This window comes from Ictidomys tridecemlineatus, chromosome 6 (genome assembly GCF_052094955.1).
Source record: "Ictidomys tridecemlineatus isolate mIctTri1 chromosome 6, mIctTri1.hap1, whole genome shotgun sequence".
In the NCBI taxonomy this organism is placed as follows: domain Eukaryota; kingdom Metazoa; phylum Chordata; class Mammalia; order Rodentia; family Sciuridae; genus Ictidomys; species Ictidomys tridecemlineatus.
The window spans coordinates 42,917,999-42,943,448 of NC_135482.1; the positions used below are offsets into that span (position 1 = coordinate 42,917,999).

The 25,450-nt window shown below is 34.0% G+C and overlaps 1 protein-coding gene across 1 annotated transcript in view; it reads right to left on the reverse strand.

Annotated features, from left to right (window-relative positions):
• Window positions 1–25,450, reverse strand: part of Trhde (thyrotropin releasing hormone degrading enzyme) — a 360,650-nt gene that overhangs the window by 26,893 nt on the left and 308,307 nt on the right. The window contains exons 13-15 of the mRNA XM_005330424.5: window positions 11,722–11,869; window positions 9,769–9,866; window positions 9,214–9,321 (exon numbers count right to left, since the gene is read on the reverse strand). Coding sequence (XP_005330481.4) covers window positions 9,214–9,321; window positions 9,769–9,866; window positions 11,722–11,869 — 354 coding nt within the window. The remainder of the gene's footprint in view (window positions 1–9,213; window positions 9,322–9,768; window positions 9,867–11,721; window positions 11,870–25,450) is intronic.

Here is a 25,450-nt window from a genome sequence, read left to right on the forward strand (position 1 = left end):
ACTGGCCAACTCCATTAGATGGACTGTAAAGCCAGAACCATGTTCTTTGTTCACCATTGGATCCCCAGTATCTTTCTGCACAGACCTGGGACATGGCAGAGGCTTAGAATATATTTGATATCTGAATCAAGTACTTTATTAAGAGTTTTAATTAATATAAGTTAAAATAAGTAGACTTAGAACTGTGGAAAAATATGAAAAATATTTTATTTTAGAATATAGTTGAAAGTTAAAAATCAAGTTAACTATTATCCAGATATCCCATTATTCAAGTGTAGACTTGCAAAGCTGGCCCAGCAACACTGCAGCTGTCATAATAACAGAAGCAGTGTGCTAAAGGTTTTGCTTCTTAGCCTAAAGACTACCCAGGGATAAACTGATAATAAGGTGTCAATAATGGTAATGATGCGGATGATAACAGTAAATGCCAAGGGTTCTGATGACATGATCTGATGACTCATAGCCAAGTTCTAAGTCTCTCTTTGGTTATAGAGGTAATAATTCACAAGGAGATGACCAGCTATAATTCTAGAATTTATAAAGTTCCTCAGCAGAAAGGTGAGGGAAAGAAGGATATTCTTTCTGTCCCCCCTTCCACCAGCATATTATTCAAGTAGAAATAAAAGTGTTGCAAATTTTGCTCCAGGGAAAACGGAAAGCACTTTTTAAATTTGCATTGCAAATAATCCACATAGGTTTGAAAATATATTTTTCCTTTCATCTCAATGGGCCTGTTATAAAGAGTGTTTAGAATATGCACACACGTAAAATGAAGAGTATGTGAAGCTCTCTATTATAAGTGTCCCATGCTAGGCAAATATTAAATCAAGACTAGCCAAACAGAATGGTGTGGGACACTGGACTACTTCAGATGCAAGAAAAAATATGATAACAAAAATATAGCTCAATTTAAGCCACTTAACATAATCCACTGAGAGTATAATCACTTTTTTTACAGCATCCTTTCTAAATCCTTAAAAATTAAAAATTAAATAATTTTGATATTCTGATGAAAATAAAAATTTTATGCCAGAGTTCAGTAGGAGGTAAAGAGACACATAACTTGAAAAAGCAGTATTAACTACCTAGTAAAATAGTATTCTAAGTCAAATACTTAACCATATGTAAGAAAAAGAACAAAACTCACTTCAAAACTAACTTTCTACATTATAATATAAAATAGAGTGTAAGTAGTTGTATATTTAAAAGTGAAATGACTAAAAATATAATTAAGAATTATGTAAGGTTCCTGGGGTCACATATAACAATAAATTCCAGATGTAAAATCTTTAAATATATACCATTTTAAAATATCTGTATCTATGGTTATTCCTCTATATTTAAATAAACACAAAGGTCCTTGGATTTTTAGTAAAAGTGATTATAATAAATGAAAATAAAGATTTATGAAGGTTAATAGAAGAATAATTTAGAGCACTCTATAAAATTGAAGTTCCAAGAGCTACAACTAATATCTGGGCTATATCCAGTTATTCAATGTTGTGATTTCTCAATTCTCTTTCCTTACATATATCCCTTGCCTAGTAATCTCTTTTCCTTCTCATTCTTTCAGTTTCTATCACATAGGAGTGCAGTAGTCTTCAAAATGAGGTGTTTGTCCCTGTGGGGATAAAGGAAGAATTTCCAAGGTTTACCCTACATTATGAGGAGGGTTATGGTAATTGAATTCCAAAGTTCTGAACTTTCTTAAGCTCACATTCCTTTTCATAAAAGCCCTTCTATTTTTTTCCCCCATCTTTCAGGAGAAAAGCATACTTCTCTTTCAACTTTCACCTTTCCAAGGGTTCCTTGTAGTACACTGGCAAAGAGAAAATTCTAAACATTGGTGTTGATGCTTAGGAAATGAGCTTTTGAAATTTTAAATTAATTGCTTTCATAAAATTTGAAGAAAGGCCTAATGAAGTTGTCGGATGATAATTAAAAATTTTTGGTAATTGATTACTATGTGGTATCTGGCACAAAACTTAGAAAGATTGTGAAGAAATATGTCACATTACTATAATAAAACCTTTTATTACCATCTACTTATTTTTATGTATATTATTTCTCAGCACTTCAACGTAAAATAGGAATAAAACTGATGATGAAACTTTTCACATTCTAGCAATGAATAATACTTATCTAAAATATATAAACTAATTGAAAAAGGGATACTGTTTTTTTTTTACTTTTATATTTAAAAAATTTTAATTTTGTTTGCAAAATAATTTATCAAGTTAACAATCTTAATGATAGAGCTCAATTTACAAAACAATTTAACAAATTTTGTGATAAAAAATAATTTTCTTATATGAGTTTTTTGCAGAGACATATCATATAATACTCAATAAAATATTTACAAGTAACACTATATAAGAACTCAAGTTTGGAAAAGGAAGAATGATACAAAATCCATAGAACTTAAGAACTTAATCATATTTTTAAATGGCTAATAATAATTTTTTAAAAATGAGTTGTGTGGTTTAGATTCCAGTAGATACATTTAAAGGACTTGAAATGATTTTACTTTAAAATGTCCTTATTAGAATAAGATATGTTTGTATAAATATGTCAAAATAGACTTTACTCTCATGTGTAACTAAAAAGAACAAAGTATAAAAAGCAAAAATAAAGTCTATTACAATATTCTAGAAGTTAAATCTTTAACATTATTTAAATACATGATGAAACTTAAACATTATTTTAGGGGCTATATGTGCACAAAATTTGAGCCCTAACAAATAATTCTACCAAATTGCCTTTAATGACTTCCTTTCTCTTACTCAAAAATACAATCATTAACTTCTGTCATCCTTCCTTCCTCAATAATGTACAATGATCTCTGCTTCTTTCATTTCTACTATCAGTTCCCAGGACTAGACATTTTTCCTAATATCCTTGCATTGATCAAATTTCCATGGGAGAAAATACCACAGATCTCTACTTGGTTGCACTTATTCTGACTTTCATTTTTAGCTTTGTGTGACTGTTTTGAATATTCACAAGGGCAGGAACCATCAATTTTTTCATGCACAAAGGCAGGAACCATGCATTTTTACCACTTGCCAAGTAACAGTGGACAGCATTAGTTCAGTGAGTGAATGCTGCATTCCAAGTGTCTGAGTGCCTAACACAGTATTTGTTCAACATAAATTTATCAAATGCATGAACAAATGAATATATACCCTTTGACTAAATAATCAAAAAACCCCACAATTAGACCTAGTGTAGGGAAATTGCATAATTTATTCACACACAGTTATTTATGAAAATGTGGACTGTTAGAGCTAAAATAAACACTGGAGGTTTGGGGGTGCAATCTCATTTTAGAAACATGATTGAGACTCTGAGAAGTTAATTGACTTTTTCCAAAGCCACATCTGTTCAATGATAAGAGCAGGATCAAAACCTAATTCCTTACCCCAGATTACTAGTGGTGTAGGTATCCCTGTGCTTTTCATTACTCTGTGCAAAACTCCTTCTGGGTTCACTCCTCCTCAAAACACCGATGCTGGTCAATAAACTCTGAAACTGCATTTCTGGCTGGTGTAAGAACTTCAGCCTCTGATCCTTTAGTATGGAACAACTTAAAACAATAGGAAAGGAAAGAGCCGTGTAAAGCCCTAAGGAAACAGGAACATGGGAACCTTGGAGATAAGAACACCTAGTTAGCATCTATGTCTTAGAGGAAGAAAACACAAGGTTTCTGAATTTGATACATTGAGGCCATAGTGGAAAGAAAACTTGTTTCTCCACCTTTATATTATTACATGAGAAAGCAAACATCGATGGACAAAGATCAGATGCAAAGAAAAATAGCTTATCTGGACCTCTTTTTCAGTATGAGATAAGATGAGCTATAGCTGATGAAGGGACATTTGCCATCAATAGCAACTGGTTAACTATGAAAAAAGGTAATATTTACTTATAGGCCAAGATAGGCAGTATTTCTTAAAGTACAAGGGAGGGGAAGATGTGCTCCTGTTCCTAATTGAGAATCTCTATGATAACATTTCATTTTATATTTCACATCCTTATAATCTCCCCAAATTAGAGCATGCAGGACTAACATGGAAGGCATTCAATAAATGTGAATGTCTGCCCTTAACTATTTAAAATGCACACCACCCATTACAAAGAGGTAGTTAAAACAAACAGAAGGCCACTCTAAAGATCACTGCTTCACCATTACCTGCAAGAGTTAGGTATTACACAGCATTCTTGCACTAAACTCTCATAAACTGAGCGATTGATAATTTTATTGCTGTTTTTTCAGATGAAGAAGCTAAGGGACTTTCCCAAGGTTGTGCAGTAGAATAACTTCAATTTGATCTCAAGTGTCTCAGACTATGAAGATGGTAACCTTTGCCATGTCAGTAATTCCCAAAGTGTAGTCCCCAGACTAGCACCATCGCCATTACTTGGGAGCTTTTTAAAAAATCCAAATTCTTGGGCCCAAATCTATACTAACAAACTCTAGGGGTGGATCCCAACAAACTTAACAGGTTTCCCTGATGACTCTGATATATGGTCAAGTATAAGAACCACTGGCTTATTCCATGTAGCCCAATGTGCATAGAAATATTCTTATACTCATGGCAGAGAGTACTTAAAGTATGTTAGGTGGTTTTTATTTTTCTACCATTTTTGAAACATGGCAATTTGGTATACCAAGGAACCAAAGCACTAGGGATGGGGGCAGGTTGACTGGATATGGAAGCCCAGCTCTACCACCTATGATTATATAATCTTGGCCAGGTGCATGAGCTCTATAAGTTTTTGATTTGTCTTTGTTAAAAATGAAAACAAAAATGGTGAGATTATACGCTAAAAGCACTTAGTGCCTGAAGTGTAATAAACATTCAATAAAGTAAATAAATACAGCTTTGATTATGACAATAATATTAGTAACATTATGATTAATTGCCTGAGTCAGGTGAGGCTTATGAATTATGTATGCTGCAAAGCTCCACAGAGGCTCTGCTACCTATAATTTTTATTGTAGAATGGTCTTAATTTTTTCCAGTTTTATAATGAACTTCCAATTGATTTCAATTCAGTGAACATTTACTGTGTAGAAGTACTGTGCTATTTCAGGATATTTTTAAAGTAGAGTCAAGACACTTTTCAGATGAAGTCTTCAATTTACAGTTAGGGTAAGGATATAACTGTCTACTGTGTAAATCTTTGAATTAAATAGGCTAAATCTTTATCTTATTTTGGCTTAAAGATTTTGTTGCATCTTTCAACAGTATTTAAAAAATAATGAATTATTGTGCACCCACACATTTAATTTCAGTTTAAATTTTTTACTTAGAGAACATTCCATAATGCCATATTATCTTTGCATAGTCAACTGTACAACCCGGTAGTGCTTCAATGCAGAGATTTTTCAAATAGTAATTCATCTTCAGTAGCAATATATTCCTTATATTTTATTGAGTGAAACCTAGGCTTTTTAGGTCTTGTTGATTTGCATTAACAAATGAAAGAAGCCCTTTCTATCCCTTTTTAAAAATGTTTTTTATATGTACAAAAAAAAAATCATCTTTTCATTTTTAAAAGAAAAATACTACCAGGTCTCATAAGCTCCTTTCCTAGCTCATGTGTTCAAACCCCCTCCCCCTCCCCCACCCCCCCACTCCACCCCCTCACCCCCCCGCCATTGGTATTGTTCTCCACAAATACTTGGCTTTCTGAAATGTGTCATTCTGCTGAACTTGTTCTGCAAATCGTAGCGTAACAAGACCTGAATGAAGCTCAATCTGTTTTCATGCATGACATCACCATTACCATTCAACACACCAGAGCAGCTGAACATTTTAACAGGGATCAGGATGTCAATCATTCAATTTATTATCCACTATAACTCTGATTTTTCTCTCTACTGTTACCATCTCTAGGCCTTTATTGCACATTTTAGTTCCATTATCCCTCCTTTCCCCTCCTTTCATGTGGTTCCATTTTCCAGATTTTAACATCTGATTTTAACCCTCTCTCTAATGTAGAAAGAATACACTGCACAGTTGCACAGCACTCCAAAGATCTGTAACCCCCACAACGTCCATGATTCATTCTTCTTTATATTTACTAGCATAAATATACATTTCCCCAAATATTTTATAAGTAGTAACTATATACCTCGAGTGCTTTTTTTTTTTAGAGAGAGAGAGAGAGAGAATTTTTTAATATTTTTATTTTTTCAGTTTTTGGTGGACACAACATCTTATTTTATTTTATGTGGTGCTGAGGATCAAACCCAGCACCCCATGCATGCCAGGTGAGTGCATTACCGCTTGAGCCACATCCCCAGTCCAAGTGCTTTTTTTTTTTTTAAGATGATTTTTTTCAGGTCACTCTTTTTAAAGTTCCAGTTAGATAAACAAAAAATAAATAAAAACAAAAAGGTTGACTGGCCTATTGCTATAGGCATATTTAAAAAGAAATCTTGTTATTTTCTTCTTTGACTTAAGAATGTTTAACTAAGCACCAAGGATCCATAGGATTGCATAATTGTTTTATTGTTAAGCATTAAACTGTTATGCAGGATGTACAGATTAAACCTCTAATCTTCACACATAGGTAGCTTGGTGGGTATCATATGCCCTTGCTGCTGGAAGTCACCTGTGAGGCTGAGGCAAGTTATAGGTTTGGTTAAGCAAATCTTAGTAAACATAGTTACTTTCCCTCGGCATGCATACTTGTCCAGTTACAAAAGAATGCAAAGCAAAGAATATAAACACAGGAAGGAACTGACAAAAGAATGTGAAGCATTTGAACCAAACTGATTTATTTTGCCATGAAAAAAATAACAGAGCTATCAAAACCAAAATTACCTGATTCCTTATGTATGAACTTTCATTCATAAGGAAATTATGGAAGCAATGGATTATTAAGTTAACAAGTAAAAGAAAAAAATGACTATACTTTTTAAATTAACCAGCAACCTACGTGCTTTCTGCTTGGAATCCCCATCAAGCTACCTTACATATTCATACAAACCCATTCCTGCCTGCAACCCAGTGCTCTCCATCTAACAAAGTCCTACTCATCCCTCTGAGAGCAAGAGTTCCCCAAGACAGTAATTCCTCCCTTTGTTGTATTTACACTCTATCCTGTGCTTAGTTCTTGCTTCATATATAAAACTGTAACTGAATCTTCTATCAATTTTGAGCACCTCTTCTCTTTAATTTACTATTAATACCTGATAGTGACAATTGCTCATTAATTTTTTTAAATAAATGAATTATTTAAAAATAGCATTTCCCAGCTAGATGCTATGGCACTTGCCTGTAATCCCAGTGACTTTGGGAAGGTGAGACAGGAGAATCTTAAGTTGGAATCCACATTCATAATTTAGCAAAACATGGCAACTTAGCAAAACCCTGTCTCCAAATAAAAAATTTAAAAAGTACTGGGGATGTAACACCGCGGTATAGTGCTCCAAGGTTCAATCTCCAATGCATAATAATAATAGCAATAATAGTATTTTCCTCAGAACTATATTTTAAAAATGAAGATACTCGCATTAGGCTTGAAGCTCTCTAGAGAAGTTATGGTTATGCTATGGTGTAAACCAGGTCTTAATAAAATGGTAAAAATATATATTCACTTGGAAACTCATGAAAGGGTTGAAAACAATTACCAGTATCTAAGAAAAGGCACATGTGTGTAGCAAAATAAAAACAAATTATACAAAAGTAAAAGATAGGAAGTAGAGACAATTATTTCTAATTAATATAGTTCATCTCTTATATATATATATATATATAAATAAAATTTTGGATTATTGATTTTAAATAATTGTTTTCATAGTCTAAGTATATGCAGTAGAATTGAAGAGTGTGGCAAAAATAAGGAAAAAAGTTCTTACAACAACATATTCAGCTCTAATAGAATAGTTCTCAGAAGACTTAGCACAAAGGACAATCATTAGTAGAAGTTTAAAAAATGAGGACACTTTAGGTCTAGAGAAGACTGATGACAGATTTAATCCCTGTCTCCAAATACATGATGGATCAACCGACAGATGATAGTGATAAAATAATTTCCTTCTTGGCTTAATGTAAGACCAGAGACAATTAACTCAAAGGGCAAACAGGAAAGTGCTACAGAAGGTGAGGGAGTATGACAAATGACTAAATATTGCAGTGAGAGGTTTCCCTCAGAGACCTTTAGAAGAGAATAACCACCCTTTGATTTGGAGTGATATATTAAAATAAATCTAAATGACTCTTAACAAGACAAACACTAACTTGTTCCTTAAGTAAGTTACACGACTGTAATCCTCTATGTTTTATAGAACAAGTCTCTTTATTTGTTGCCCATGGGGTCATCCCATCCACCCTGTCAGAGACCAGCTCATTGTCACAGGTGAAATAGCATCGTCCATATGAATTGCCTCTCAATGCTCCCTAATTCCTCTTCCTTCCCCTCTGACTCTAGTTAGTCATGGAATCCAGAAGCTGGAGAAAAATGACATCAGTTGCTCACAGTATAAAAACAAAAGGACCCCAAAATCCCTTGGAAGTTTAAAGTCACCTTTAAAAGGTTTAAAAGACTTGTTGTTGGAAGGCCAATGATCTGTGTTTTTATTTTTTATTTTTTGCTTAATATTCATTTAATTAACATGTGACATTTAGTGCAAATTTTTTTTGCTTAAAAGTAATTCTACTGAATAACTTTAAACTCATATTTTATATTAAAATTGAGTATTATACCATTCTAAGATAAGATAGAAGAGGAAGGTCACTGTCAAGGGTCACCGAAAGAGTAAAGGTCTCTTTTTTATAACCTTTTTGGTTTTTTTGTTTTAAATATCAACATTTGTTATGCTACTTTGTTGATAACATATTACTTGGAGTTGTTTTATGAATAAATGTCACAACCTTTATAAAGAATTTTAGACTTTGGACTGAATTTAATTATTTTGTTTTATGAGACAGCAGAGCTACTACACTTGAAATAAGGTGCCATCTTACATGTATATAGAAAGAAGGGCTGGATTCAGAAGAAAGCATAAAACTTGAAACTTTCCAGAGATGAGTGCACTGTGGCTCTCATGCTGCTGCTTTGTAAGCTGTGAGCCTGAAGCACAGTTTAGCTGTGCATTTTCCTGCCTTGTTTTTCTCCATTTGATAAATGGAATGTATCCACCAACATCTGAAAGCACCATTAAATAATATCAGAAAAACAGGATTTAGTTCACCTTACCTGTTCCTGTTGCTGGAAATCCAATCTGAAATGAGTGTCGATGCCTGCTGGTGACAGTGCTTATTGCCAAAGCTGCATGCCAGCATTATCACTTCCCTACGCAGTTCTCTGGATACCATCAAAGGGAGAAGAAATAAAAAGCAGTGTTACTACTGGATAGAAGGTCAGGGTAATTCATTGCATAAATAGATAAGTAAATTATAACAAAAAATAGTTTTTAGATATGGAAGTCCTAGGCTATTGAGTAAAAGACAAATAAATGGACAGAGTGAAATGTTCGACACACTATGTCTTCTCTGAAGACATCACTTCAGTGAGGGGCATGGGTTCTGATCTCAGTATCACAATAAAGACAGAACTTAAATTAAAACATAGCAAGGATGTCCCTTTGTGTGGCAGAAACTGTTACCCAGCAGCTGTCTTCCCAGGCAAATGAAATGCAAAATGCAGAATGAAAGAAAGGTAGTCTCATGCTGCTAATGTCACAATGGTACTAAAAGAATGTTACTGTACAGTTCTGGGGGAAGAGAAGAGAATCAGAAAATAAAACGGTACTCATGTTGGTAGGATGCTTGAACAAGAGATCCATTAAAATTATTTTTCGGCCATCCAAGCTTAATGTAGGTTGTTGCGACTTGCTTTAAAATATATTCCTAAATGGGGCAGAGGCGGATTAGAAGAAATAAAGATACTGTTAGTTTCAAATTCTTCCATCCTGACAATTAAAATTCACAATTAAATTATTGCAAATCTATCTACCTTTAAATATCAGTAAAATTCCAGGCACTGCAACACTCTATTATACTTCTATTCCACTTAGTATTTCAAAATAGAAAATAAGGACAAGATACTATTGGAATGGAAGAAATAAACTTGCCTACTGAATGACTAAGTAATTTGCACTATTAAATATTTTAGCTGACAATTTTTGTAGCAAAATGAGGAAAATGAGGAATATTGAAAATGACACTCCTGCATACATATATACAAATGTATGTAGATACATTTTATGAAAATGAGCATCTAATACTTATGCATTTCATGTCAATAGAGTACACTTAATGCAAAGCTGTTATGTTGGCCCAGCCAATAACCTAGCATTGTTGAAGTTGAGACACACAAACTACTTCTCTGTAATGATATGTTATTATGGAGTCAACAGTCTATTCAACCAATGATGTATTTAAATATCAATACCAATATAAGATACATTCTTCCTCCCTTTAATGTGGTCCTTGAATTTTGTCAAAGGAATGAAAGCACTGAAATTACAGTAAAAGCAGTTCTTAACTTTACAAAAATTGAGGTATTTGACATGATACACTATTCTAAAATACAAATATATACAAAAAATGTATTTTACTTTTATAGAAGTTTCACATTGCAATGTTTCTGTGTTAAGGAGAAAGAGAAGAGTAATATGTCTCTCTGTAGCAGATAAAATTATACCCAAACTGTAATGACCCATTTCTTTGCATGTCTGTTGTAAAGGCCTAGACAAAACTAATAACACTGAAAAGTCAAGCCAAGATTATTTTCACTAAAATAAAAAAGAAAAAAAGAAAGAAAGAAATGGATAGAGCTCCTTTCCTGCAGGCTTAGGACAAGAAAACAGAAAATAATTCTGATGGCCAACAAACAACTAAATGGCTCTACTAAGCAGATTTCATGTCGTGGTAATACAGTTTTGAGTAATTCCAAATGTGTAGGTTAGTTAGCAGAATCAGTATGTCATAAAGCATTGGCTAATTTTATAAAATTCAGTGCAGGCTCTTAACTAAAGAAAAACAAAATAATGCACAAAGGTAATAGCATAGTGCTAAGAAATTTAGGAATTAAAAGCTCATCAGCATTATCTAATCCTAATAATATTCTAAATGATTATTAAATCAGATTAGGAGGTTCAGCCTTGCAATTTGGGTTTAGGAGGCTTTGAGTTTAGAAACTCCAGTCAGGTAACATTTTGAAATGTTTGTCATGCATTCATGTCTATGTGGATTATCTGTTGTTTGCTCTCTTGTATCCCCTTGGACCCAATTATGAATGGGCTTTTGCCTCAATGTTGATCTTATCCTTGTTAATTAAGGAAGTGAATTGGATTCACCATGGCCTTTTGGATAAAAATAATGACTAAGAATCTTGATTGAAACTGTCTATATTCTGTTAAGATCTTTGGGATCCCTCCACTCAGGTTAAGTCCTTTGTGAACACAGAGCCCGTTAACTCAGGAAAGTTAAGTTTAAACTTCATAGATTTGCCATGTATATTCCTTCTTAAATTCTAAAGCATTTAAGCTTAATTGACACTTTTAGGCCAGAACAAAAGGTAACACATATTAAATTTCTTCTTCAAATAATTGTCATTCGTATTGCATAGAAAATCAGGCCAAAAATGATAACATAAACTAGCAAAAGAAATGAAAATAACTCAGGATCAGTTGTATACAGCAGATAATAAGAAAATGGTTTATCTTCTGAAAATTAGAAAGAAGAAATTAAATATTTTTACATTGAAGACATTGTAGTTCTCCATGCGGTCCAGTAATTTATCTAGAGGATAAAGAGCTCGGCTGGCAGCGTGCCAAGGAAGAAAATCCTTCTCCTCAGACAGGTATCTGATAATCTCTAGAGGAATATTCTGAGGCAAATAGCCAGCCCTGCACAGTCAGAAGAAAGCTAATGTTAATTATATGCAGAAAAGATAAACAATAGTGCAAAAAATAAAGATTTGGCTTATGCAAATAAAAGGTTGAAAGCAAGATTCATCACAGTATATGATAAAAATAAAATCAGTGACTTTTTAAACAAAGTCTTACTTAGGATGCTGGTACCTCTTAATATATACAAAGTTAAAAATTAACATGAACACAAACACATCAGAATGCATATTTTGAAATAAGGTAATAATTATAGATTTTATACCAACCCTAAGTTTTTTCCTTCACAGAAGTAACAAATAATTGAAAAGAATTGATTTCTACAGTGTAATTTCTGTTACTCAATACATTCCCTTTACTTTTAATGTAGTTCTATGTAATGACATTTAATGCAGATTGTTTTCAAAACAATGAAATTAAAGTGCCAATCCATATTTTTAGTGTCTCTGTTAGATTATAATACAAGTATTTCTAAAATCTGTTTTAATTGATTTCTGTAACACCTACAAAAATCAAAATTAGGTTTTAATGAGTTCCAAATTTTTAATATGTAAAAAAAAAAAAAACCAGACTCTCCCTCTTTACTCTTTTCCTTTTCTTATAGATGTTGTGGCACCTGGGGGAGCAATATCAGATTCTTTACAAAAGACATAAACATAACTTCTAAAAATTATCTGAATACATGCTGTCTATGCTTTAAGAACTCATACCCAAAGAAAGATTACACAAAAATTGTTACATCTCTATACTCCAGCATATTGCATATGAAATTCTTGTGAAGTCAAAGCAATATAAATAACAGTACATTAAAAGATGATATTGGCCTTGACTTCTCCAATGCATATAGACATAGTGTAGTTTGCTGGGGGTTTTTTACCTTAATTATTGCTATGATCTGAATATTGGTATCTCCTCCAAATATATGTTGGAACTTTATACTCAATGTGGTAGTATAAAGAGGTGGGGTCTTTTCAAAGTGATTAACTCATAAATCACTTAATGAATGAGATTAGTCACCATCTTTGTAGCAGAAAGCAAGCCCTCATCAAATATCCAGTCGGCTTGGCACCTTTATTTTGGATTCCAGAGCCTCTAGAACTATGAGTAAAAATATTTTGTTTATAAATTACACAGCCTAAGGTGTTTTGTTTTAGTAGCCTGAATAGACTAAGAATAATTAAATAAGGGCAGACTTTTAACAGAAGGAACATGAAAATATGAAAGCAAGCAAAGTCTGGTAATCCTCTCATGAAAATACTGTTCTTTTCCAGAATCATAAAATTAGGTGAAACTTTTAATATTTGTGTTGGAAGGTGGACAGGGAGGAAGCCAAGTCTTTTCTTACCTTCATTTATAAAATGTTTGCCAGATTATATTTTCCTTAATACAACAGACAAATATTAGAGGTAAATATAGGTGAATGTTAGTTTACAGCTGTATTTAAGACATTCATAATAAAAACCAATTATTATGCTCTTTGAATTGAAACAAAAAAATGTGGGTTAGTGTAATAATTTCTATTCGACTATAGTACAAGATTAATCATAGTTACTATTTGACACAAATAAGGATGGTGAGATAACCCCAAAATTAACATAATTTCAAAATATCCTTTAGAGCTTATATGATTTAGAGTACAACAAGATTGATGCCAGTTTGCCTGGGCAGTTTCTACTGTATACATCCTTATAGAAAGAAAGCGAAATTAGGCCATGGAATCAATAATTACACAAGCAACTTTATCTTTAGTTATTTTATCATCTCAATAATATAATTAAATTTTGTTTTCATAGATTTATTGCCCACTGTTGGAGCATCTTATATACATGTATATATTTTTTAATTAATAAATACCTGACTTATTACAGCTCTCAAAACAGTTTGAAAAATCTAGAAAGTTGTTTGAGTTTATTTTTACATGGATTTATGTATGATAGCCTTATATCAATTATAATTTATTTGTTTTACTTCATCTTTATAAAGGGATGGACATTATTTAATGACATGCTTTGTGAGCAATATGACAATCTATAAAAAAGATAACAATGTTATGGAAAGATACTTGTACTTGAGAAAGAACCTCAATCTGACTCCACCACTAATATTCTCTGTACAATGAAGTAAATAATTCATTTCTCCATTCCTTCCAAAAGAAAGGTTAAACTAGGCCATATCCTAAAAGAACATTTTGTCTTAACCTATATATCTACACTTTAATTTGCTGAAAATCACTATATTAATATGAGCATAATTTATTATTTAAAAACCTAAAAAAATACGATTTCATATTCTCTAGTTCTTAATTTTTTCGTAAATACAGGTTTAAAAGTCAGCATTTGGGATATAGGTTTTATAAGATATGTGGCACAGTCTAAACAATAAAAAAATAAGTAAATAAAAGCAAAACTGATAAAAATTTCAAATAATGCTAAAGCAAGCAAAGTATTCATTAGAGAAATGGAGAAATTTCTGTTTTGAGTTCTTATGGTAGAAATTCTTAACTGCTCACCAATATCCATGTTTTCCTCTTTTTCCTAAGATAGACTGTAATGCTTGGTCATCCTGGTAGTTAAGCATGGACATGTGACTAACATTTAGCCAATAGAATATGAATGTGCTTCACTGCCAAGGTTAGCCCATAGACTTATCTCATTAAATATTTATGTTCTTTTCCTGAAATGAATCTTTCAAGGTCACCTTACAGACTTATATTGGACATGTCAGTTATCCATGGGTCCTTGGATGGTTGCATGGCCAAGTTAGTTCTCACACCTGGCCCAATTATATGAGCAGGAATTAACTTCCCTTGTATTTGATCCAAAAGCATGTTTGGGTCTATTTTTTAAAGTAGTTAACCTTCTCTAATGAGTTTTGAAATAGAATAAGAAAGAGATTATACTTAAATTGCCCTCAGTCTGCTTTGTAACTAACATATGTAAGTAATTACCTACTACATAATTCAATATACTTGGATTTAAGTTTGCTTGATCAAAATATGTAGCTACACTTAATTGGACAAGAGGATGATAAGCTTCATTACAAAATTAAGCATTGTGAGAGATAATGTTGGAGAACAGGTTACCTAACTTAGATGTGTGTTTGTGTAATTGCCTGGTAATGATATCTGTGATTACTACTACAGATAATGCAATCAATATAGGAAGTGTGTGTATTGCAGTGAATGGGATACTACATTAGCGTAAAGTAATCAGCCCACTAGGGAACACACATAAGGTCCTGACACTTCAATGCAGCTTTCTCAAATCTGCATTGTCACAGGCAAATGTTGCTAACACCATGGAAGAAATAGCAAATTTAAGGAATATTTCATGTATGATTGAGTCTGACTAGTGCTTTTTAGGAAGACTTTGTATGACATCTACCTTTTCCGCTATCATGGTTGGAGTGAACCCAAGAAATGACTTAGGAATCAAAGAGACAATGAGGAAGAGAAGGCAATGAGAAATGTTAAAGAAGTGGATACAAGACTGTCCATATGCAGTCCCCCAGCTGCTGTTCCCATTCCCCACATCCCGCATACAACCTTCTCTCCTTTACTCCATACAAGACGGTGTATTTAGAAGCAGGAGATTAAAACAAGACCATACTGGCTGATCCTGAAATATTCTGATCTTAGCTGGTTTTGTTTTCTGCTTAAGATTCAGATCTGTTTTTTAAAAACCATTCCAAATCCCTGTGAATGTTAACTCAAATCTACTATGATGGGTGGCTTGTACACAAATAACTTATTTTACTGTGAGTTTCCACTGAAGGCAATTGATACTTAGATGCTTGAAATGTAGGGTGGAAAAAAGGCACACTCCTCAGACTCTTCAGACCACAATATTCTAGTCTTCACTAATTGGATGTTCCTTTAAACCCAATGAATAGCCTACTAGATATTTCACAATACATGCAGAAGTCACTGTCCCTGTCCCTTAGGCATAGATTTTAAAGCACTGCTGAAATGCTTAATTAACAAAGTCTACTAGGTTTTATATATTATTCTTTATTATTCATTATTAAAAGACTTTTATAAGTTCCTTGTAGGAAGATCCTATTGCACAGATTAGAATCCCCAATAGTCCTTGGAGTACCAGACAATAAAAGGATAAAAAAATCTGTTAAAACACCTTTTCTCTGTCAACCAATGCAATGGTACCTTTAATCATTTCCTGGAGAAACAAGTGGTAAGATCTGTATATTGTTAAACTATTGTCTATGGAAACAAGAATGGAGATTATGTATTTGTAGTCCCATAAAATTAGAAACATGTAAAGTTGCACAGAAAATAATCTGATAGCCACTCTTCCTCCTGCTTCTTCTCTGTCAGGAAGCAGGTCCCCAAATTGACTTAGGTACCCATTTGGGGGGCTTAAATAAAACCTTGGCAAATCTCTATTCATAATAATTATTACAAAATTAGTCAAAATTTTATCATAATATCTTTCTTCCAAACTGAACTTAGATCTTTAAGAAAACAAAGTGTGCTTTACTGAACTTTTTTATCCCCAAAGCCTAGTGCAGAACCTAGCATAAAGCAGGCACTCAATAAAAGTTCCTTAAACTTAAATTATGACAATAATGTCATAACTCTTAAAAGCAGGAGCACTTGCCAAGTCATCTCACCAATAGCTTTGAATAAACCAGTCTACTACAAAATAAATAGCTTAATAGATAGCGAGAAAGCAGAGGCAAGACATGAACATCTCTGCCCTTTTTTTCTGTTAGCAAGTGACTTCCGTGGAAGAATATTACTTACACGGTACTTTTAAATAAATTGATGGAGGACTTAAAAATCTCTTTCTCCTGATCAGTAAAGTGCCAAGGGTGAACTATATTATCTCTCAGGTCCCTTCTTCAATAGACACTTCATTGTAATAAATAATTAAACATCAAATAATAATTAAAGAGAAAACATGCAGCCAGATGTGGTTGTGCACACCTATAACCCCAGCAACTTTGAAGAGGCAGGAGGATCACAAGTTTGAGGCAAATTAGTGTGAATTTGTTTCAAAAGAAAAAGTAAAAGAGAACTAGAAATATGACTCAGGTCTAAAGTGCCCCGAGGTTCAACCCCCACTGCCCCCAAAATTAAATTATTGTAAAGAAATAAAGCAAAACATCCAGAAATAAAGTTTTTTTGAAACTTGCAGAGTCTCACTTTCACCACAGCAACCAGCCTTTCCTCTTCACAGACACACACTTCTTTATTTACAATTACACTTCCACAGAAATTGGTTATCATCTTAATAGAGAGTGTCTCCTAGGTACTAATGAAGCAGGGTCAATGTTTGGTCATTGTAAAAGTTAACAGATGTCAATTATTTGGTCAAAAATGAGAAAGAGCTTAGCTTTATGGTCAAAGTTAACCAAATTCTTTTTAGAAAACTATTATGTATTGAGCACTTACTGTACACCAGTTATGATGTAATGGGAAAATGGTCTAAGTTTATTTGAGCTTACTGTCCTTAAGAATAGTAATACTTGGGGCTGGGGCTGGGGCTCAGTGGTAGAGTGCTTGCCTAGCATGTGTGAGGCACTGGGTTTGATTCTCAGCACCACATACTAATAAATAAAATAAATGTCCATCAACAACGACAACAACAACAAAAGAATAGTAATAATCCTGCTGAGCATGGTGGCACACATCCGTAATTCCAGTGGCCCAGGAAGCTGAGACAGGAGGATCGCTAATTCAAAGCCAGCCTCAGCAAAATCAAGGCACTAAGAAACTCAGAGAGACCTTGCCTCTGAATAAAATACAAAATGGGGCTGGAGATGTGGCTCAGTGGTTGAGTGTCCCTGAGCCCTGGTACCAAAAAAAAAAAAAAAAAATAGCAACACTAAGCTTCAAACCCATTTTTAGATAAAGAAGATAGAGTTTATTTATATAATAGAATAGCCTTTCCAAGCTTGCCTGGCTAATAAGTGGCATGGCTGGAATTCAAAATCAGGACTACCACTTCTACTACATGAGGCTTCCTCTCAAAATCCTGTTTTGAATTAGTTTTAAATGCTTCTTTCTCGAACATATGTTTTCATGTCACTTTCACAGCATTTATCACATTAGACTTAATACACCAATAAATATACAATGTCATACCAGCTGCCATGGAGGGAGAGTAAGCCAGGTTGGGAGAACTTGGGGAAAACTTGGGGAGGAGTAGGCTATGAGGTTGCTGGCGGCAAGGCCATGAAGGTCCTTGAACAAGGACTTCAGATCGTTTCTCAGTTTCTTTTTCTATCAGAAAACATATTTATTATGGATAGTGAGTGAAGGAAAATGTCAGTATTCATGATAGAGAAAAGGTATGTAAGCCAAGGGGACTTTTACATTGATTAAAAACATAATACCGTATTTTACTGTAATCATAAACAGTAAAGGGGGTGCATTTTCTCTCCTTTTGGTCTTTTAACTTGTATAATAAGCAAATAGTAATCATGAGTTAAATTGAAATACCTCCTATATAGTCAAAGGAGAAAAACAAAAAGTTACAACTTAGACAATTCTGCCTAGCACTATTGCCCCAAGAATTTGTTTCTATCATCCTCTTCTCTCAATTAATTTAGCCCACTTCACACCAAAGCTTTGTGAGAGTGGAATTCTATCAAATGATAAAGACTGGGAAGATTTCTGTAATTATTAGAGATCAAATTAAAGTACAAAAAAAGTAGAAAAAAGACTGCCCTTTCCAAATTGCTGCTGACCAAAATGTGATATGACTCTGCTGATTCCATATTCCAGTGCTTCTCTTCAATGGTCTTATCTCTCCGTGTCTTTTTTTTTTTTTTTTTGATATGGGGAAAAAAAAAAAGTTCTACTCTGGGAATTAACATTGAAGGAAATTTGCTTGTTGCACACGTTTGCTTCATCCTGCCTTCTCCAGCATGCTGTGCTTGGTGTGACGGACACAGCACATGCATTTGTTAGCCAGAGTGGAGGAGCTGAGGGTCTAGTGCATGCTGTGATGATAACCTGCCCTGTAGATCAGCACAGGCTAGAGGAGACTCATCCTGCTTCAACATTGCTTCCACGTCTTCAAGAGCATTTGACACAGCTCAGGGGAGACTTTGCAGAACTCCGAGCTCCTCTCCTCTAGTCCAGTCAGATGCTCCTTGTAAAATGCAACCTGGTTCTCCATTGCTAGGTTTTTCTCTTCCATCTATTTAGCCAAGTGTTTTCCCTTAGAACATTCCTCCTCATTTGATTTCCTCTCTCAAAGAACAGCTCACCAGTAGCCCTCTCTTAGTCCAGTTCTTCCACATTAATCAATTTTGATTTTCAGATTCTTTCTTGATGTGTTTCAGTGCCTGCACCTCAGCCAGAATTCTTTGCAATTATTATCTTTTATCTTTGGTTCTGGAGATGGAACCCAGTGTCTTGCCTTATGAACACCAGAATTCCATCAACAAGACTTCAAACCACATGGAGAGGATTCCTTCATTCCATCAATCCATTTCCAAATCTTGGATTCCCAACACCAAGTTCATGTTTTTGTTCTTGTTCACCTTGAAGGTGATTTGGTGGAGGTGGTCCTCGCCATGATTCCTGCTTCTGTTCCTGCAGAAACCAAGTGCAGACCCAGGAGTGCCTCGGGCCCATCTACACGTACACCAGTGTGGAGGCACTCAGACTCTCTTACTGTACAGCAGGAGCCCAGATTCTTTCTCCATGTGTGATGGAAAGGCACCATAAGTTTGTAAGCTGGAAATGACATGATCTGATTTATGCTTTACAAGGTCTGACTGCTGTGGAGAACAATCTCAAATGTGCCACGTGGTCTTCCAAAAAGAGAATCAAGTGAAATATGAGTTCCTGGTTGATCCTCTCTCACTGTGCACACTATGCTTACAAAAAAACCCTTATACTTAGTGAAGTAGATGACATAAAAACAAATGGTTGTTTTTAAGCTAGGTCATGCATGATATTTGTTTTAGAAAGTTGTCTTTATAGAGGTATCAAAAATATTCCAATATTTAGCATCTGTATATTATTGTTGCTTAATTGTTAAAAGCAGCATTAGATAATGAGAAAGGTTACTGATAATAATTTAAGCAATGAATACACTTTAAAAGAATATCTACTCTTATATAGGGAGGTGTATATTCTAATTTTGGTTAATTAGTAGAGTTAGTGCCGAATTTAAATACAGAAAATAAAGTGAATTTAATACAGGAAAATTATTCAAATAGCTAATGATTTCCATAGAAAACACAATTTTAAAGCTAGTGTGGAATTCTGCTTATTCAGCAGTGAAGTTTTCTAATGATCTAAAGAGCCACTTGGGAGTAAAAGAAGTAAAAAATTCCAGCAGGATTTTGCAGAGGTTAGGTTTACTGCCATCAGGATATCAAATCATTAACCTAGAGGTCCATAAATCACTGAAGCTTCTAACTTCTTATATAGCTGCTTTTTAGAGAAATGTGTGAATAACAGAAAACTGGAAAAGAGAAAAGACATCACTCAAACCAAGCCACTTAAAAGTAACTGGGTATATCTACTCTAAACTTTACATCAAAACTTTGGCTTTTTATGTAGACTTTACTGCACATAGAATTTTATACATTTAGCTTATAATAATTTTGTATGCAATTAAACTTTTTCGTAATTACCTTTGGATTGACTCTAAGAAAATTCGGTTGCAAAGACAAGTCTAGTTGGCTATTGCTAAGAATTGTGATTATATACATTTTCAGATCATAAATAACAGGACTATAAACACCTTTGTGCACACTGATTTTACACATTCTGAATTGTTTTCTCTGGATGGAACACAAAAATTAGAAATATCAAGTTAAATGTTACAATATCTTGCAGTTCTTGGCAAATCTGAGTGGATATTTTCAGTCCTTGTCAAGCATTAACTTGTCCTAGACAAAGTAAAGAGGACCTGATGCAGATATGAGAGCCAAGGTGATGGCCAGCATTGCCTTATCACCCTGGGTGTCAGTCCAAGGGCTAATGTACTCCTTGCATTACATTATTAAAACCTCATAACAATCTTCTGAGGGTGGCAATATTACTATTCCATTTTACAGATTAAAACCGAGGCTCAAAGACGTTAAATAACATCTCCAAGGTAATAAATATACCAAAGAAAGGTGGTATTGGTACTAAGCCCTGATATTCTTACCACTATTCCAAAAAGATATGGCAAAAGTTATGTATTGATTTTTCATATCTAGTAGTAAAAGGAAACATGGGGGGAAATAGATGGATGATTTCAAATGGAAATAAACCATGAAGACCATATGAAGAAAAACATAATAGAATATGAGGATGGAGCAGTGGTTTCGATCATTGCTGTGATTTTCAAATTGGTCCTTTGTGGACTCATTATAGATAGAACTTTTCACATTTGGTCATATTTGAGCCACAGCTGCCAAAGTCACTTTCTTCACTACTGATCCCCATATTCTGGGTTCCTTCAGAATTAATCTAATCTCCTTAAATCAGGGAACACCTTCAGCTCAGGCCTAGGCCTATAGAGACTGACTCTAGTTAGCAGAAGTATACCTACCATGAAAAGCATACCTTATAACAAATAAAATATTCAGATATATTGTTAGCACAGGTAAATCAATAGAGTACTGGAATGTGACCTAAAAAAAGGGGGTAAGCATATTGACTTTAATTTACAGAAAAGGAAACCCTTCTAACAACAGAAATAGTTTCTACCTCTAGTTCTCTATAGGAGAGAGAAAACTTGAGGTCATCAAGAATTTGGGGGTCCTAGACTTAAGATTGAACTAGAAAGGGGGAAGGACTCATATAATGGTGTAGGGATGTAAGGAAACTGCTTCCTGGACATAACTGTAGGGAAGACTTTTGGGCCTGGAAAGAAACCTAAAGACAGTACAATTGAAAATCTCAAAAAGAAATTTCAAAACCATGCCCAACTCCAGTGTATCTATGGGCATCTTAGTACATGCACAAGGCCAATGTAATTTTCTAAATACAGCTAAGGTTGCAATTTTAGTCTAACACAACATGAAGCTCCAAAATGTAGATCCATTTAAAATAAATAATTGTGAGAGTGTGAAAGGATGCAAAAAGAATGATACTGCAAGTGGAAAGGTTTTAGAAGACCAGCCAAAAGAGAAACAGGAAGTCAGCCAACATCCAATCAAGGTATCCATGTTAATCATTTTCAAAGACATGCAAATTTATTTTTAATAAATTGACTTGATGTCTGGAATTTGCTTCAAAATAGCATGAAAGGTTTGGATGGGGAAGTGGATAAAGAGAACAGACCATGAGTAAATAACTGCTGATGCAGTAATAGACAGGGCTATAACTGCTGATGCAGTAATAGACAGGGCTTTGTTACATTCTTTTTTGGCCAGTTTTTCTACATATTTGAAATTTATATGTAGAAATTTATATGTTTATAATGATTAACAAGACAAAGCAGGGACTAAGTCTTAAATATCTCTGTATCCCTAGTGTGTATCTTTTTTGTTTTTAATTGTACCAGGGATTGAACCCAGGGTAGCTTAATTACTGAGCCACATCCCCAGCCCTCTTTTATATTTTATTTGGAGAGACAGGGTCTCACTGAATTGCTTAGGACTTTGCTAAGTTGCTAAGGCTGGCTTTGAACTTGCAATCCTCCTGCCTCAGCCTCCTAAGCCTCTGGGATTACAGATGTGTGACACCACACTTGGCCCCTAATATATATCTTAAAGATTTCATGTGGTATATGCTTAAAAATGTTTATTGAATAACTAACTTCAAGAAAAGCAACCTTTCAGTCTTGATTTTCATCTTTATAAAACAGGAAAATAGCGTTTACTTTCCAGAGTCATTCTGAATCAACAGACAGGGAAATGGAAAAGTATTTTGTAAACTATAAAGTGCCACAAAGATATGAGCAGTCTTCAGACTGAGGACCCAGAACTAGAATTCTGTGATCACGTGCTCCACATCTGTATTCTGACCTTGATTTGTTCCCTACATCCAGCTACTAAACTCATGTACAGATCCTGGCACATTCTTTTTCCCCTTAGGGACAAAGTACCAAATGGTAGTGTAATTGCCAAGGGAAAATTATTACTCTGTTCTGAATTATTTCCATCATAAATCCAAAACCCGTCAAACAGGCTCTGTCACAAAAACGACAGGGTTGCTGTACAGTGATGAGAATCCCACATACAAGTGCCCCATAAATCCGTGAGTATCACCACCCTCCAAAGTCATTCTGAATCATGTGTTTAAATCAGTAAGGGGAAGCCAGGATGATGGCATGTTGGTCAACACTCTGGAAACAATGAAAACGAGGTGATTTACTCAGCCATCACTTAGAGAAATATCTCATTGATGATCTGCCTCATGTAGATTGTACACCATGAGAAAAGCACTACTGTGTTCGTCGGTCTTTAAATATTTTTCTATTATATCAAAAGAAAAATACGGCGGTTACACTTAGAAATGATAAGGGACACTCATCCTAATTTCTCCTAAATTCAATCAAAGCTGCTATGGGAAATATTAGAGCCTGTCAGAGAAACAGTTTCAAGCAGTAGTGAGTGACAGAACACAGATAAGGCAGGACATACCTCTGTGTGTGCTGTGCATTTCCTCCTTCTCTAATCTTGGTAAAATATTCATCTTTACTCACAGAGAAATGAAATACCTAATCTAATTCTTTATGACTTAGAGTGATATTTTCCCGCCTCTCAGCATATTATGCTCTATTCCAAATTAGAGTTAAAAGCCACCCGATGCCATTGCAGATGAAATGTGGAAAGTAAAAGTACTTTTTATTACCTAGTGAGATAGAAAAAGGACTTTGACTATCTAATTCACTGTGTGGAAAAAGTATATTTGTATCTTGAAAAAGGCAGCTATGCCCACTTGAAGTCACCTTTGGGGAAACAGGCATGTTAGTTCCATTTCTGGTACTTTGTTCTCCTTCTTAAAGTTGCTAAATGATAACCTAAAGAAGTAAAGGACAAAGCTAAACATATCAACTCAGCCACAGGAGTAAAAAGTAAATGATAGCATTATTTTGATGCTAACAGTGCATTTGAGAATTTGTACCTACAAGGATTTTGGATTGATTTGGATTGATGAAGGAAATTTTTAATTCTTAGAATTAAACTTTTGAAACCAGCTAACAAGAACATATTACAATGACTGATACTTTTTTGTTGTTTAGGACAGCAACTTGTAGACAATTTGCTAAACAGCTTGAGACAAAAGTTAAGGGGAAAGTAGTTATTTCTAATTGCAACCTATCTCTTATGTCTCTCAATTTTAGCTATACTCCCAATGCCATAGAATTCAAGACATGTGATTTACATAGAAATATTTCATAAATTCTGTATTCCCAACTCAGAAAGCAAGGATTTTCTTTATTGCTGATAACATTCAAATGAAACTTAGGAAAAGAAATTATAATGATGTTCTAACTACTTAATGATGATTAACAATTAAAGGACATTAATGATAAAGATTTATTGTGTTCTAACAGTGATGCTCATTAATTTTAATAATGGTCCCATGGTTGAGTCTTACTGTCTAAAAATGTACCTCTCATTATCACTGGTAAGAGGTAATTTTCTAAAATTGAAGCCATCAATGAAAAATACAAAACAATAACCAAAGTATGCCAAGAATATTTTATGCAATGAATATGCAAAGAATAAGGATTTATATTTATATTATTCCAAAGTATGACTGTAAAAGTACATTGTTGTATAGGAACTATAGTAGTTCAAAATAGTGTATGTTGTCATAAAATTATTATACATAGTTCAACAATATTATTGAAATTGAAATAGATGAAATTAAAAAGACAAATTTTTTCAGAAACAGATTGCCTATTGTAAGAAAAATCTAGACTCAATTAATTAAAGTCGTTTTTATTTAATGCACAATACTAGTAAGGCAATAATTTTCACCAGAATCTCATGTTCATTACTGAGAAGCAGAAATTTGGAATAAATACTGGCAACATGATAAAATACTTTAAAAAATGGATAGTTTTAGAAAAATGACAGAAAACTGGTATATTCCATGTGACTAAAATGCCCTTCTAAAACCTGACACTAGATACTCTTAATCAAAAGGAACTTCATCTCATTAACTTCAACTATCTTAGAAGAATTATTTCCAATGGATTTATCTATAGTTCAATGTGTATTTTCCACATCTCTGCTAAATCAGCACAATGACTTCTTGATGACTCCTTGATTCTCTCTGAATTTTTATTTTCTAGTATTTCTAAATCTGGGGGGCTTAAAGATCTGCCTTCTATTTTGCAACCTTACTTATGTTGTTTCTTTACTTTTGGCTCTTGGCATACATGGACTCAAGACTCGCCATCATCTTTTTGCTCTCAAAGGACAACTAGATTACATATTGGACTCTGTATTCTACCCACTGCATTACTTTTGCTTATAGAAATCTGAGCCAGCACGAATCTTGTACTTTCTAGACAACTTGTTTTGTTTAATCCTCCAAACCCAGGGTATTCTCCATGATACGTCTCAATATTAACCCCTCCTTGTAAGAATTTTTCCCCCTTTCAATCTATATATTTATCTTTTTATCATAAGAAATTTTACTCCTCC